Source organism: Macrobrachium nipponense, chromosome 33 (assembly GCF_015104395.2).
Source record: "Macrobrachium nipponense isolate FS-2020 chromosome 33, ASM1510439v2, whole genome shotgun sequence".
Lineage (NCBI taxonomy): Eukaryota > Metazoa > Arthropoda > Malacostraca > Decapoda > Palaemonidae > Macrobrachium > Macrobrachium nipponense.
Genome location: NC_087219.1, coordinates 47,242,152 through 47,257,011, shown reverse-complemented (window position 1 = coordinate 47,257,011; position 14,860 = coordinate 47,242,152). Strand labels below are relative to the sequence as shown.

General features: G+C 42.1%; 2 protein-coding genes across 2 annotated transcripts in view; both read right to left on the bottom strand.

Annotated features, from left to right (window-relative positions):
* Positions 1 to 2,595: 2,595 nt before the first annotated feature.
* LOC135202849 (uncharacterized) lies at positions 2,596 to 3,602 on the bottom strand. The gene is made up of 3 exons (XM_064232308.1): positions 3,416 to 3,602; positions 3,155 to 3,264; positions 2,596 to 2,859 (listed from the first exon to the last, which is right to left on the bottom strand). Exons 1-3 carry the CDS (start codon positions 3,600 to 3,602, stop codon positions 2,596 to 2,598), a joined length of 561 nt encoding a protein of 186 aa, XP_064088378.1.
* Positions 3,603 to 4,667: 1,065 nt separating this feature from the next.
* Positions 4,668 to 14,860, bottom strand: part of LOC135203150 (glutamate receptor ionotropic, kainate glr-3-like) — a 31,897-nt gene continuing 21,704 nt past the window's right edge. Inside the window, exons 9-14 of the mRNA XM_064232824.1 lie at positions 11,365 to 11,596; positions 10,860 to 11,005; positions 9,862 to 9,960; positions 8,662 to 8,828; positions 6,797 to 6,926; positions 4,668 to 6,451 (exon numbers count right to left, since the gene is read on the bottom strand). Of these exons, the coding sequence (XP_064088894.1) occupies positions 6,341 to 6,451; positions 6,797 to 6,926; positions 8,662 to 8,828; positions 9,862 to 9,960; positions 10,860 to 11,005; positions 11,365 to 11,596 (885 nt within the window). The 3' untranslated portion in view covers positions 4,668 to 6,340. The remainder of the gene's footprint in view (positions 6,452 to 6,796; positions 6,927 to 8,661; positions 8,829 to 9,861; positions 9,961 to 10,859; positions 11,006 to 11,364; positions 11,597 to 14,860) is intronic.

Here is a 14,860-nt window from a genome sequence, read left to right as displayed (position 1 = left end):
AGGGAGGACATTTATATACTTGGAAGTAGAGCTGGCAGGGCGGGGACAGGCGATGTCTTCCGTTATCAATCTACAAAATTGGGGGGTGGACAAAGAACAATTGCACACCTACAAATATGAGATGTATTAGAAAACAAACTCAGATGTCTAAAAGAAATCATTCCGCTGCGATGCAAGGGGAGACTAGGCTACAGACTTCTGTTACAGTGCAGTAAACAGAAAGATGATAACGAGTCTAGTGAGATATCTCTGTCTGATGGTCACATACGCATGCGAGAATTCCAGCCAACTAGAGAACCCAAGTCTGTGATTGCGGACAGAGAAGAGAGAGATCCGACCATACTATCTCGGAGAGCCAGTGGTACTGGGCTGCGGCAGGCAGCCCGTACACCGCTAGCTCTCGCTTACTCGTCATCCTGAGTTGCCAGGTAAATCCATTCCAAGAAGGAATGTGTTCAGCTAGAACCATCGAGCGCAAAAAAAATATGCTCGAGCATTTGTATTTTAACCGAAACGGATTTCGGTGAATGCAAACACTGGTGTTGTTGTAACAATACCACAAGTATCTCAAAATCGAAACTGGTAACTCCTGGAGGTTTGCAGGGTAGTCCCGAGTTGCAGTTCAATTAAGAAGATACTATTTGTCTCTGTCACAAACTGCAGAGTTAACTTCAGTATGTGCCTACACCTCAGACAATTCAACTGATAACAAAAGCATGTCACGAGGGCAATATACAAAGTATATTTGTAGGTTCCTGTACAAACACCTACAGCCTAAATTCTCTTCCCTTCGAGGAACAAGATTAATGACTGGAAGCCGACCTCCTTCATTCTCTAAAGAAGACAGCGAAGGTGAAGTTTTCCTGAAGGAAGACTTCTACGGTGATAACAGGATACCGAAGACGATAGTTCAAGCCAAACTGGATGTTCCCACCCGTTCTTCATTATCCCATGGTTGGCCACCTACTGAGGTGATGGACTGTCCAGGCCCATCCAGGCGGAGCCCCTCCCGAGAATTCTTCCTTCAGCAGCAGTACTTCCTTGGTACACTAGAAATTCCAGGAATTCCAGCATTTGGCAAGATTCCCGATTATCGTAACAATTATCTGGGATTCTCGTCTCGCCCACTCTGGACCGTGGTTTCGCCCAAGTGTTTGCGGATCGTAGAATACCAGAACACTTGGAGAGTACTAGAAACTCCGAAGAATTCCAAGGGCTCGGGCGGCCATAACTGTGCAGTGATGGCCGCTCCGAGTCTAGGAAAACGTTACCGTCTGAAGAAAACATTTTCCCGAGGAGGGTTACGAAACTCGTACTGTAAGCTAAACGTCTGCCACCACCCTGACAGTCATCCGGGTGGGGCTGAGCGTGCACCTGACACGAGAGAGCTGATACCGTCCTCTGACGCGTCCCTTTCCTCGTCGAGGTCGAAACCTCTCAAGAGGATCGAAGGGGGAGCCCACTCCGGTCTCTGCGTGCGTGGTCCAGTGGGACCGTCACGTGAACAGCGGTGATGGTCACTCCGAGTCTGGGAAGCGTCATCGTCCTCGCCAGCCCCCCGATTTCCTTTTTCAACCACTGAGTGAGGATCTGTTGGTCCCAAGACAAAACCAGGCTCTTGGCCAGGCATTAAGAAGTGCATTCATCACGGTCACTCCTGTTCGCCTCGTTCCTCCTGGTGTAGCCTGATGATCCTATCCTGCTTACTAGCAGAACCAGTTGGCTGGGAGGACTGCAGGGGATCACCAACCCCTGGTGGCGATCGAGCTGCAGGTCTGGACCAGCGGTCTTCTTGCGGAGAATCGCTAGACCAAGGACGGAGTGTCCGTCTCTTGCGTCGGGAGCTGCTACGAGCACTCCTCCCCTGCCTACCAGCAGAACCGGTAGGCTTAGAGGACTGCAGGCGATCACCAACCCACGGCGACGATCGCGCTGCAGGTCTGGACCAGTGGTCTTCTTGCGGAGAAGCGCTGAACCAAGGATGGAGCATTGGTCTCTTGCGTCAGGAGAGCTGTTACGAGTGCTCCTCCCCTGCCTACCAGCAGAACCGGTAAGCTGGGAGGACTGCCGGTGATCACCAACCCACGGTGACGATCGAGTTGCAGGCCTGGACCAGCATTCTTCTTGCGGAGAACCGCTGGACCAAGGACAGAGCGTTTGTCTCGTGAGTCGTGCGAGCGAGCCATCCGGTCCCAGTGGGAGCGACGGTCGGGTGACTGGTAGTGTCCACTAATGTGGTGAGAGCGAGCACCGTCCTATCGACATGCCCCGGCAAGGCTGGACCAGGTCCAGGCAAGGTTGGACCCGGTGGGCCGGGGGGGGGGGGGGGGGGGGGGGGGGTGGGGGGGGGGGGGGGGGGGGGGGGGGGGGGGGGGGGGGGGGGGGGGGGGGGGGGGGGGGGGGGGCCTCTTTCCACCCTCGCTATGTGAACGGTCTAGTGGGAACGTCACGTCAACCATGGGTACTGGGCGATTGCCGTTCTGGGGAGAGTCACCTGAGCGACTTACCATCCTTCCGTTCTGTGCCTGGGTCCTCACACACTGAGCGTACTCAGTAGTCTGGACCTTAGCTGCACAGTCACCTGTAGGTGATCACCTACACTCGATGACGCTTGCAAGCGAGCAGCCAAGACAGTTCCTGGTCCGGAGGTGGAACCTCTGGATCCGGGAGAGGTACCGGTACTCCTATGGTCCCTGTCTTCTTCCCTGGGGAAGGAGAGACAGGCCCCGTTCCTGGAGGAACGGGAGGACCAGCGGAAGACCCACCTGTCTCACCGGAGTGAGACAGACCCTTAGAAGTCTCTGTGCGAGGCTCCTTAGGGGGGGCGAGGCCACCTTCTTCTTCCTCGGCTGGGGGTCCCTTGAAATTCGAAGGGGGAGAGGCAGTAGAAGACGACAACGACACCTAACTCTTCTTCCTGGACTTCCTCTTCGCCAGTTCCCTCAAGACAGCTGACAGGTCTTCCATCCAGGACAGAGTTGGGACAGTTGCAGTAGCAACATGGCCCAAGTGAAAACCGACAGGTCCTCCATCCAGGACGGAGTAGGGACAGTTGCGGTAGCAACACGGCCCAATTGCACCTGTCCGGAGGGACCTGCGGGAGCAGCAGGTGAGAGAACGCTTCCTCGAGGAGGGTTACGAAACTCTCTCTTACCTGGCAGGTGAAGCGTCTGCCACCAGTGTCAGGGGGGGCTGAGAGTGCACCTGACAGGAGACAGCCGATACCATCCTCCAACTCTTCCAAGTCCTCGTTGAGGCCGAAACCTCTGAAAGAAAGAAATTAATTAAAAGTGCTGGATGGCCCGCCTCCACCAGTCTCTGCGTGCATGGACCCTTGGGAACGTCACGTCCACCCTGGGTACCAGACGATCGCAGCAATCGCCCATCTGGCGAGAGTCACCCGAGCGACTCCTACCATCTTCTGCTCCGTGCCTGGGTCCTGACATGGTAAGCGTACTCAGCAGTCTGGACCCTGGCTGCACGTTCACCAGTAGGTGACCGTACACTCGGTGACGCAAGCGAGCGGCCGAGACAGTTCCTGGTCCTGAGGTGGAACCTGTGGAACCGGGAGAGGAGGTACCAGCGGTGGCTGGTGCTTCCATGCTCCCCGCTTTCTTCTTCCCTGAGGAAGGAGAGATGGGCCCGTTCCCGGAGGAACGAGAGGACCAGCAGAAGACCCATCTGTCTCACCGGAGCGAGACAGACCCTTAGAAGTCCCGTGACGAGACTTCTTATGGTGGGAGACCACCTTCTCTTCTACGGCAAAGCCTTAAAAGTCGAAGGCATGAAAATATGATGATCTCGAAGAGGAGGATGCCAACACTTGACGAGCTCTCTTCCTCTTCGGTTCCTCCAATTCTGCCAGACTTCTACCATCAGGAGTAGATAAACATCACGGGGCCTCGACAGCTTCGTCCAGTGACAACTCCGGGGTAATAGTGGTAAAAGAATATGACTACCAGCAGGGGATCAGTACACACACTCGAGGATCGGTATCGCAACATAATTACGAGTCACAGGTACAAATCCAAGGTTAGGATAACCAATACGAAGAGCTATCCAACCAATACTGCTGTAAACACAATCACCACTGTCTGCAAAATAAGGAAAAAATGATTGAAGTAGTGAGGATACTCCTCACGCATCCAAGGGCACCGCCCTCTGAAGTGAGAGGAGATCCCTCAACATCAACACCATACGCCCATTCTTCTACCTTCTTCCGATAGTAAGTGAAAGGAACGAAGAAGAGAAATTACCATAAAAACAAAACAAGGACCAACCTTTGAAGTTCCCTCGGTAATTCCCAAGCGTAAGCATAATTTCCGGATGAATACATGTCGTTACAGGATCAATAACACTCACATTAAATACAAGTCTCATCTTCTCGGTAAATACATCTCTCGTCCTCATGACGGTCTGAACCAGTGTTAAGCTGGTATCACACTAGTCATTTCTTGCTCGTGGTTTGGCCAGCATCCAGCCGATGCTCGCGAGCAAAAGTGTTGTATCGTCACACTAGGAACTCGTGGTTTCGAGGAGCCGTAGGAAAAGTAAACAAAACTGATCATCTGATATCATCATGGCGCCGAAATTGTCGGACTGACTTGCAAGATGCGCTGCAGTGGTTTATTTCTCGGAAACTTACGTGAATGCAAGAGTAACAAAAAACGTTTGTGGGTTCAAGAGTGGCTCAGGAGAGTACGTCCTATCAGCAGCAGCCATCTTGTTGTTTACACTATGCTGTGGCTCGCGGCTCGTGCTGGCTGCTTTCCGTCCTGTTCGGAAGCAAGAATCTCGAGCTAAAAGCTCCCGGTTTTTTTTCATTCTCGGCAGCAACGGCTCGCTGCTCGAGAAAAAAATGCCTAGTGTGAGGCCAGCTTTAAAGGGGTGAAAGAATGTAAATAATATGTTGGTATACCTTTGCCGCCGACTCTTAACACAAGTAGAGGGGCGGCTATAAAGGCTATCATAAAGAGTGGGTTTGTATATTAATTGAAAAAAAAAGGACAAACCTTTGTTTAGTATTAATATCAAACACCAAAATAAACCAAAAGGAGCCCACCGGGAAAAAAGATCAACCACCAGTCAGCCGGAGCTCACAAACACACGTCTTCATCGGAAGACGGCGAAAGCAAAGTAGAATTTACATGGTACATCCGGGCAGGCTAGCCAGCCCCATAGTAGTTACTGCCTAACCACCTTGTTCAAGATTCAACGGCCGTAATTCCACCTACGCCGTAAGTAATTCCTTTTGTAAAGGACCGAGGGTTTGTATTACGTGTCGGAACAAGAGTTGTTTAAATTGTTTTAAAAGGGTGGAAGTTTCACAGTAATAAAAAGTACCTTGAAAATTTCTGTTAGAATAATACACAAAACAAACGATATCTTGTGTTCTTGGAAATGTTCAAGACTTTTTGGCATTACCTTCTTGAAAAATTAATTATTTTCTAATATTATTAATAATGGAAAGATTCAATACATTTCCGTTGGGGTTCATTACAAGGAAGTTCTTAAAAGCCTTGTTGCAATGCTAACCTGCTAACCGAGAAATTTGCACATAAGATGCCTCCTCTCTCCTCTCTAGGGAGTTATTGACCAAGAAAATGTTACCTCGCAGCAGTCATGTCCTCATTGCCATCTTTTGTGTACTGTTTTAACCAATCCACACACTACTGCAATGCATCTAAGTAAACAATTGTCTGCACAAATTTCTGGAGGAGTTTAAACCTGCAGAGACCATTGACAGCATCATTTATTGTATTATAGACATTCAGAATCTGCAATTTACCACTAACATTATACTGAGCGTGCTTTTGTTCATTATGAAAGCCTGTATTCTGGATGGAGGATGGCATTCAAAAGCTATCAACGTTATTGCCACTTCTGTGGTCTTATTTCTTTGAGCCGTGCAAGTTATGTGACCAAAGATTTTAACATAACTGTAACTATTAACATTAACTATAAGTAGAAAATTGAAAAATAAAATTTGTGCATTTCAATTGTTGGTCTTACCTTGCTAACTTTAACAGGAACAACAATAACCGTGAATATTTTGATAAAAGAAAATGTCTGTCTGCCATATCTGTCAAGTTACTTTATTGTTTCAAAACATATGGCCTTATATTTCGCAATTGCAGAAAATGGCTTATGACATTTCCAATCTCGTTTTTGTTTTTGTGTTTTAACCCCAAAGCAACATACAGCATTGCCAACATGTGCTATACTTAGTAATACACAAAAAGGAAAAATACAGACATCAGTTCCTCAACCCTAAAATGAGTTTGATGAATGTTCTCAGTACCTTCGTGCAAAACCTGATATGCTGTAGGAATAACATCCTTCATTTGATCAATGCCAGTGCTCTTCGGTTCAGAGTTTGCCACGTTGTGCATTCTACAATCAATGACACAGTTGCCAAAGCCAAGCCAGTGATCAGGATGAAGAAAGCTGCCTGGAAAGAGTAATTCACAATTTACCTGAAGAGTCACGATGTAAAATGCACCTGGGGAGGTACAAAAATGCCCTCCTCTGGAATCTTTCAATATAACTGTGGGCACTGTTTATCTCAACTGGGGATGGAAATTATTCATCTAGAAAAAATTATATAGGATAGTTTGACATGGCAGCCAGATTTTTTGCACGAGTCATTTCATTATTTGCCACATTTCTTATGATCTCACATTAAATGCTTATTTCTTTGTGGTGTGTTTATCATAACTCTTAAGCATTCTATTTAGGAGTAATTTTTGGCATTTTTCCTTCTAAAGACTAGTTTACAGATGCACTGTTGTATTACCTGAAGGTGCCTGAGAGTAATGGCATAAGCTTGTGATGTCACTGCATCATCAGAAGTTCTTTCTTCCACTCTCCTGACTTCTTCTCCCCTCCATTTAGAGATGAGTCCCCCTTCCACCATCCTCATCATCCTGCAGTTTACATCCATCATTTCAACAAGATGTTCAGAGGTTATTTGAGGATGATGTTAATGAATGAATGGAATAAGGCTTCCTCCAAGGAAAAATGCGATGAGGTAAGTAGCATGGTTTCAAGTGAGTCAATTTTTTTCTAAATGAATATGAATGGAAATTGCTGAAGAAAGTCTTCATTACTCCAACTCTCTGAAGTGACTGTGTATTTCAGTGCAAAAATAACTTGGAGAATGCATCCAGGATAGAGGTCTCTGTACACAGAACTAGCAAGGCTGAGGTGCTGCTGAAGAAAGAGAGACAAAGTGTAGAGATGAGAAACATATTAGATGGCATAACTTGCATACACACTATAAGTGGTACTAGTTGGAACCACTATGGGGAATTGATGAATTGGTTGCATTTGACAGGGTTGCTTGAGAGAGAGAGAGAGAGATTTCGTATGTTGTCTAGTTGGGATGTTCGGAAGCAATAGAAAGGGTCTTGGATGTTTTGCGTATGTATTGTATTGCTCTATTTTTATGTTTATTAATATTGTTAAGATAGTATGGGGAAGGTTGGTGCCTGTGTTTTTTTTTTTTCATTTTGGGAGAGAGGGAGAGGTTGTGAATGAGGAATGGGTGGTTGACGAGTGAACTGCTTATTTGGCGGGCGTGTTAGCTTGTTGAATAGCTTGGTCGTTAAGCATTCAGTTAGTCAGCAGCAGTCAGTCAATGAAGGCATTCACAGAGTGAGAGGTAGTCAGTCAGTTCAGTCATCTGTGTGCTCTTCACATAAGGTTTGGGTATTGAATAATCGAGTTCTGTCTTCCTTGTGTCCATCTGTGGTTGTCGAGTTGGTGAGTGATTTGTCGTGTTTGATGTTTGTGAATTGGTGTATAGTCTTGGTGCTGGTTTGGTGTGTGTGTTTTTTTTTTTATGTTTGTGAATTGGTGTATAGTCTTGGTGCTGGTTTGGTGTTTTTTTTTTAAGTATTTAGCGGTTTGTTGGTGACAGTTGGTTTGGTGTTTGGCAGTTTGCTAGTGGCGGTGGAGTTTGTTTTTCGGCGGCCATATCGCATTGAAAGCACAGCTTCTCGCCCTGATTGTGTCAAGTTTCCTGGTGAGTAAATGTGTTTGAGATTTTGCTTTTTGCTTTGCTGAACTCAATGTCCATTTAGTAATTAAAGTTACGTAAAGGGGAAAGTGTGGCTGAGGGAAATTTGTAAGCCAGGATTGATTAATGTAAATGTGGAGAGGTCTTGCTTGCTTGCTTGCTTAGCTTGTGATTCCGCCACGCCACTCAGAGCCTCAATCTGCGATTTCACCCCTTTTCTGCCCCACTAGCATGAGTGGAAACATTCAAACCTCCTTCCTAATAGGCCCAGGGTGATTAAACATTATAAGCAGGCATTGTCGCCTGAAAATAGGTTTTAACAATAACCTCCTTCCTTGGGGATTCTAACCGTCTGCCACTGAAGTAGGTCAACGATTAGGCCACACAGCTGCAGAGAGCAATTCTCAGTGATGCATCCACCCCTTTGGCTCTCAGACACAGACTATAATGTATCTACTACTTGTGCTATCCCACCACCTGTTTATATTTTATGAGGGATATAGCATTAGCCTGAACAACCAATCCCCTGATCAAAGGCCTTTCTATAGGTAGCACATGAATCTGCAGTCATCCATTTATACTGGGCCATCATGTTTCTATTTTAATAAAAAAAAAAAATGCATTAGTTTGAACCAACTTACACTTGATCAAAGGCCTCTCTGTAGGGAGCTCCTCTTGGAAGAGGAATAGCAATGCTGTGGGGGAAGAAGTCATCTCGACCAATGTGAAATTTGTTCCTTCCCATCTTCATCACAAGTAACTCGCACACCACTTTCATACCGATGAGCAGGAAGTCGCTTTCCAAAACCTGGGCGGGAATGTGCTGGTTTAAACTCTGGCTTTAAAGTTTTTTTTTTTTTAAAACCTGAAATAAATCTAAAGTATTCTAGGGCCTGAAATAAAGTATGGAATCCTCTTAAACTTAGAATGAAGTCTTCTAAAGTATGGAATGATCCAGTCTTCTGCAAACTACAAGGAATTCAGTTTTCTACAGAATGGAATGCTGTGTAAAGTTCTGAAACCTAGAATGAAATTTAATGGCTTACATTAACTGTCTGAAATGTATTGGAAAGTCTAATGAACCTTAGAATGGAATGGCTTTAAAATCTTCTACATTTTGGAGGGTAGTGTCAAGATTCTGATATGTATCTGGAATAATCAGAGTAGTTTTCTGAAACCTGAAATGAGATCAAAGTCTTAAGTAGGTAACCTAGAATTAATTTAGACTTCAGTAACCTAGAATGAATTCAGTGTCTTCAGTAACAATGAATGAATTCAAGGTCGTCTGCTGTCTGCGATAAATTATGGCTTTCTATACCTTTAATCGTTTTAAGTCCTATACAAAACCTGACCCTCTAATGTCAAATGCTTAGGGCCTTGGTATTTATTCCTGGCCTTATCTATAATTACCATTTACCAATAACCACTTGGTACTTGACATCTAATATAGTCAATATTTAACATGATATAGAACACACTTCCCAGATTACAATCCTGCTCTATGATTACCATCCAACTTTTGGTTCCTGACACGCAATATATTTGATATTTAACATACAACTTCTAATATTCCACTGATTTAGAGCATATTTCCAAGATTACAATCCTTCTCTACAATTACCATTTAACATTAACAATTTGGTCCCTGACATACAATATACCTATACGATATTTATCATATAACTTCTATCATTTCACTGATGTAGAGCACGTTCTTTGATTACGACCCTTCTCTACAATTACCATTTAACACAAACCATCTGGTACCTGACATGTAATATATTCGCTATTTAACATACAACTTCTAATATTCAACAATTTAACGCTCCAGTCTCATTTACCCTCTTCATTCCGGTGACGTTGTCGTCGACAAAACTTCTCGTTCTGTCTCCGTGGTCAAATAACTCCCAAGTTCTTTTGTAGATGCCTTCTGTTGCTTCCTGTAAATCGAGAATCGCATAAACCATTTGTTCCAGGTGTTGGTTTTTCTTAAATCTATGGAAATGGATCGAGCACAAACATTGTCTTCTACTATAGTACTACTTCTATGTACTATATTATTATTATTATTATTATTATTACAGGGAGTCCCCGGTTTTTGGCAGGGGTCCATTCCGACAGCTTGCTAAGCAAAAATCGCTGATAACCAAAAAATCTGCAATTTTCAGCCAATACTGGACGAGTGGGTTGCGTACCTGACTATCAATCTGGTAGCCAAAGTTCACTCCAGGCTGATGCCAGTGTGGAGTCAAGAGGAATTTATTTCTGGTGATTAGAAATTCATTTCTCGATATAATGTGGTTCGGATCCCATAATAGGCTGTAGGTTCCAATTATAATTAACCAATTGGTTTCTAGCCACGTAAAAAAAATCTAATCCTTTGTGCCTGCCCTATAGGAGAGCTGTTAATCAGCTCAGCGGTCTGGTTAAACTAAGATATGCTTAACTTCCGTTATTGGCGCTGATAACTGGAAATCGGCGCATTTCGGTGCCGAAAATCGCTGATTTTTGGCACTAGAAAAGCCGCATAAGACTGGGCTGCCAATAACCTGGGACTGCCTTATTATTATTATTATCATATATTATTATTAAAATTGTACATACATTCCAATGGAACTATCCCCGAGGGCTGTTAATTAGACCCTTTGTGAAAGGAGTGAATATCAGAACAAAGAGAATAATGGTAAAAATAAAGAAATAAACAGATAATTATGGCAGATATAGATACATAAAATGCAATGAATGCCTGAACAAAAAAGACACTGGTCCACAGTGCCTTAAAAAGAGTATTATAGCCTCTCAAAACCTTTCCACTCAGCAACCTCTAAAAGATATTTACCTTAAAGAGGTACTCGATATTAGTCCCTGCTTTGACACCGAGGGTAAATCCTTCTTTGACAGCTTTCGGAAGATCTTTGAGGGAGTCTACTGGCTCGTCAAAGGCTGGCTGTGCCAAAGCAGCTGTCAGCATACCCGAATACGAGGCTGGAAAATGGAAACCAATTAAAGAGAATAATGAAAAGGCAAATGGAAGTTGTGATGATCAGTGAGTTTGGGAGATGCCATACAAAAACAAAGAAATTAAGAAGAACAACGGGGAAAGTTGAAAACAGTCATATGGAAGTTATCAAACAAACAAAATGTAGGAAAAGGGAACACAGATGGAAGTAAGCCACATGAAAGCTAAGAAAAAAGGCAAAATGAAATTAAACTTATACATAATAAGAAAATGTGAGACAATTCCCACAAAATTGCAAGACAAAGGAAAACTATTTGATAATCTTAATAAAACACAAATTTAGACACTTGCAAGGCATAAACTCGAAATGATTAATCATTGTTACCTGAGAATGTGAGACAGGAAACGAACCAGGATAAAAGTATGATTCTCGTCCACCAGTGTTTGGCATAAATGTCGCTGCCTTGTGACACAAGGCTACGAAATAAGTTGAAGGTGTTCCACTGCAGATTCCACCCGGTGTCGTCCTCCTCCTTCAGGAGAAAATCTGATACCTTTGACTTGATAGAAATTACAGCTCCCAAAATCAGGATAGAGAGAGTTATGCAGAGCCATACCTGTTGAGATGATTATTATTATTATAATGGACCAAGCCACAACGTCCACAAAAAAAAGGAAAAAAAAGAACGATAGTACAGTAGTAGATATGTGTTTATGATTTACACATTGAATTATGGAAACATTTCATCATAATCTCTGACACGAGAAGAAATAAATTGGATAATAAATAAAGGAGAGGCTGTTTGAATGTACAGTCCAGGTAAGGGAACTTGAACACAAGACAGTGGAATATTGGTACATAGTTGATGAACGAAGACAGTTTAAGAGATTATCCATATGATCAAATCAACTTATAATGTACTGCAATTCATTAAGCCAAAGTTTTTTTTTTCAAGAAAGGAGGTGCGTCACACAAAGGCTATAGTTGAATTACCTTTAGATGATCTCTTAATCCTAGAGTAACCAAATTGTTACATTTCATGTTTATCTGTACTATCTAAAGTCTTAAAATTAATTATGCAAGACTACATATCACTGCAATGAATTCTTCAATTTTTTATAATACAAATGACATTTTTCCCTTTGGAGTCGGAGAATAAAAAACACTAAATGCATCAAAATGAAATGTTCTATCAGCAAATTCAATTAATTTGAGCAACAAAAGTATATCAAAAGTATATGCAAGGGAAAGGCTCTCTCTCTCTCTCCTTCAAAATTATAAGAATAAAAAAGGATCGACAAGTTATATATTAACTACTGAACAGAACAAATAAATAAGAAACAAAAATAAATTCACTGAACAAATCAAGAAAGACCTGGTAGCAGAAGTTTGATTTACATCTTATATAGCAAGTGGATCAGAAATGTTCTTTGATCCTCTGCTGTACTCTTCTACATTAATCCTCAACCTACTACAAGAACTGTATCATCCCCATTACTCTGGCAATGTGACTGACATAGATATACGTACAGAGATTGGACAGCCTATGATAGCCAAACAATTTGTGATATGCACTGCCGAGTGCCATTGCTATATGTAAACGATGACGCAACTCGTGCAATCTAGTGTAAAACCCTGTACTCTTTCAAATGTGTTTTCTCAGCTGTCCTTCAAGACTATCAAATGATTTATGCACCATTTACTAAATACAATATGAACTTTATGCAGAAATAAAATTAATTAATTTTGCTGGTATGTTTTTTCTACAGTTCAGCATAAAGGGGTGCAGATATGATGTTACATTATGATTATGCTGCATTGACAGCCAATTTTCGCAGCAGTCTTTAAAGATTGATAAATGATCTTTGCAGCATTTACTAAGGCCAATGTGTCCTATATGAAGAAATAAAAGTATTAATTCTGTCTGCTGTTTATACACTTGAGCAATAAATCAGCTGACCAATCTGCCAACGTTATGAGCCTTTTCCACCATAAATTTACAGTTTTATTCTCTAGAGGCAGAACTAATTATTATCATTCTTTAGTCATGTGACACTGTGAAATTTGACAGTATGCTAAAACAATTAAAATCTCCAATGGTGTCATCCCAAATAATTTTCATCCGTAGATAATAATAATGTTAATAAATGGCCTAAGTTTAATAGCCTGATGCCTAACTGCCAATATTCAAGAGAGTACAATCACTCTATAGGATTTTAAAATTTAATGTACCTGATACTATTAATAGGGATACAATTAATATAGTTTGCAGGGCCGTATAAATCTTGCTGTTGCTGGTAATGATGTATAAGCTGTGTTGCCCCGTCTGTTTCCTTCTTATTAGACTAATAAATCTGCTTTAGTAGTCACATTGTTACCTCTTAACATAACCATGAGAAAAAAACTATTGTACAGTTTCAAGAGCAATCATTATCACAAGGTATGTATATAAAGCCATATAACATGTCACAATCATACTGACCTGTTACTCAATATATACTTATTTACTCAGTACATAGAGTCTAAGTTAGGCTACCCTGTAAGAATAACTTACACTGTCATAGCTAGCCAAGACTTGAGTATTATTTCATAGTCTGTGGAGAGATAAAGACAGAAAAATCTGCGTTCCTGAAATCTGGCTACCATTGTTTTTTGGGTTTGTGTTTTTTTGTTCTGTGTTGGTATGGGTCAATTGTCCTACGTGTATTCTGTAATGTAAAGAAGAAAATGTGACTGAGGGTGGGTTTGGCAGCTGGAGTGATTAGGTTTATGTGGGGGGAATTGCCGTTTGCTTTTAAGCTTGTTATCCCACCACACCAAGTATTTATACATATTAACCAGTGCTTATTGCTTTTTATTCGCTACAAATACTAACTGTATTTGTTCAATCAGTCAAAGGCCTTTATTGTTTGCACATCCATTTTGTCGTCAGAGATTGAAGTCGTTGTCAGATAATACCCTACTAGGCTACATACCCAGTACTTGAAAATGTAAAATACTAGTACCTATTGTGACCTTAATTCGAGCTGTGTAAAGATATCTTTAATTCAAGTATACTGGGTAATAATCCTATAGGAAAGGGGCACATGAGCTTATAAAAAAGTAGTTACCTAGAGTTACAGATAATAGTGTATAGAATTCTTAGGTACCAGTCATTAAGTGAGTAAAAAAGTCACTTTAATATGTAAAAACTCACGAAACAAAACTAAGTCGAGAGAACTCTCTCTCACCAAGTCAATTACAGACTAACATCTGTATCTGCACATGCATTCAAGGACTAAAATCATATAACTAAAAAAAGACTAACATCTGTATCTGCACATGCATTCAAGGACTAAAATCATATAACTAAAAAAAGACTAACATCTGTATCTGCACATGCATTCAAGGACTAAAAACATAACTAAAAAAAGTGACAACGACCATTCCTTAAATGATTGGCTGGAAATAGTTTTGAAAGTTCACCAATCTGTTGTTCTTTTCATCTTCATTATTTTGCAATGCTTGTTTTGCCAAACTAAAATGCATTGTGCTGATTATAATACAATCCAAAAGAAGGTGAAAGACAATTCTATTACAGCTGTGAAGTTCATAAGCACCCAGCAGCCAGGGACTTAGGAACGTGAGGTCTTCTGAGTACAAAGACAGTCTTTTACAAGACCATCTGCATTGAAGTACTAAAAAAAAAAAAAATATTTGGCATGTCTTATATGTTCTAATACTTACATTAGTTATGCGGTTCTCTTTTAATTTTACAAAAAAAATATACGAAGAGGTGATAAAGGCTATCTCTTCGTTTCCAATAATTTTCACCCTTTATCACAAAGAGCTGCTTCGCAACACAGCAATACTATTTTGGTCACAAAGAATTTCTTCGACG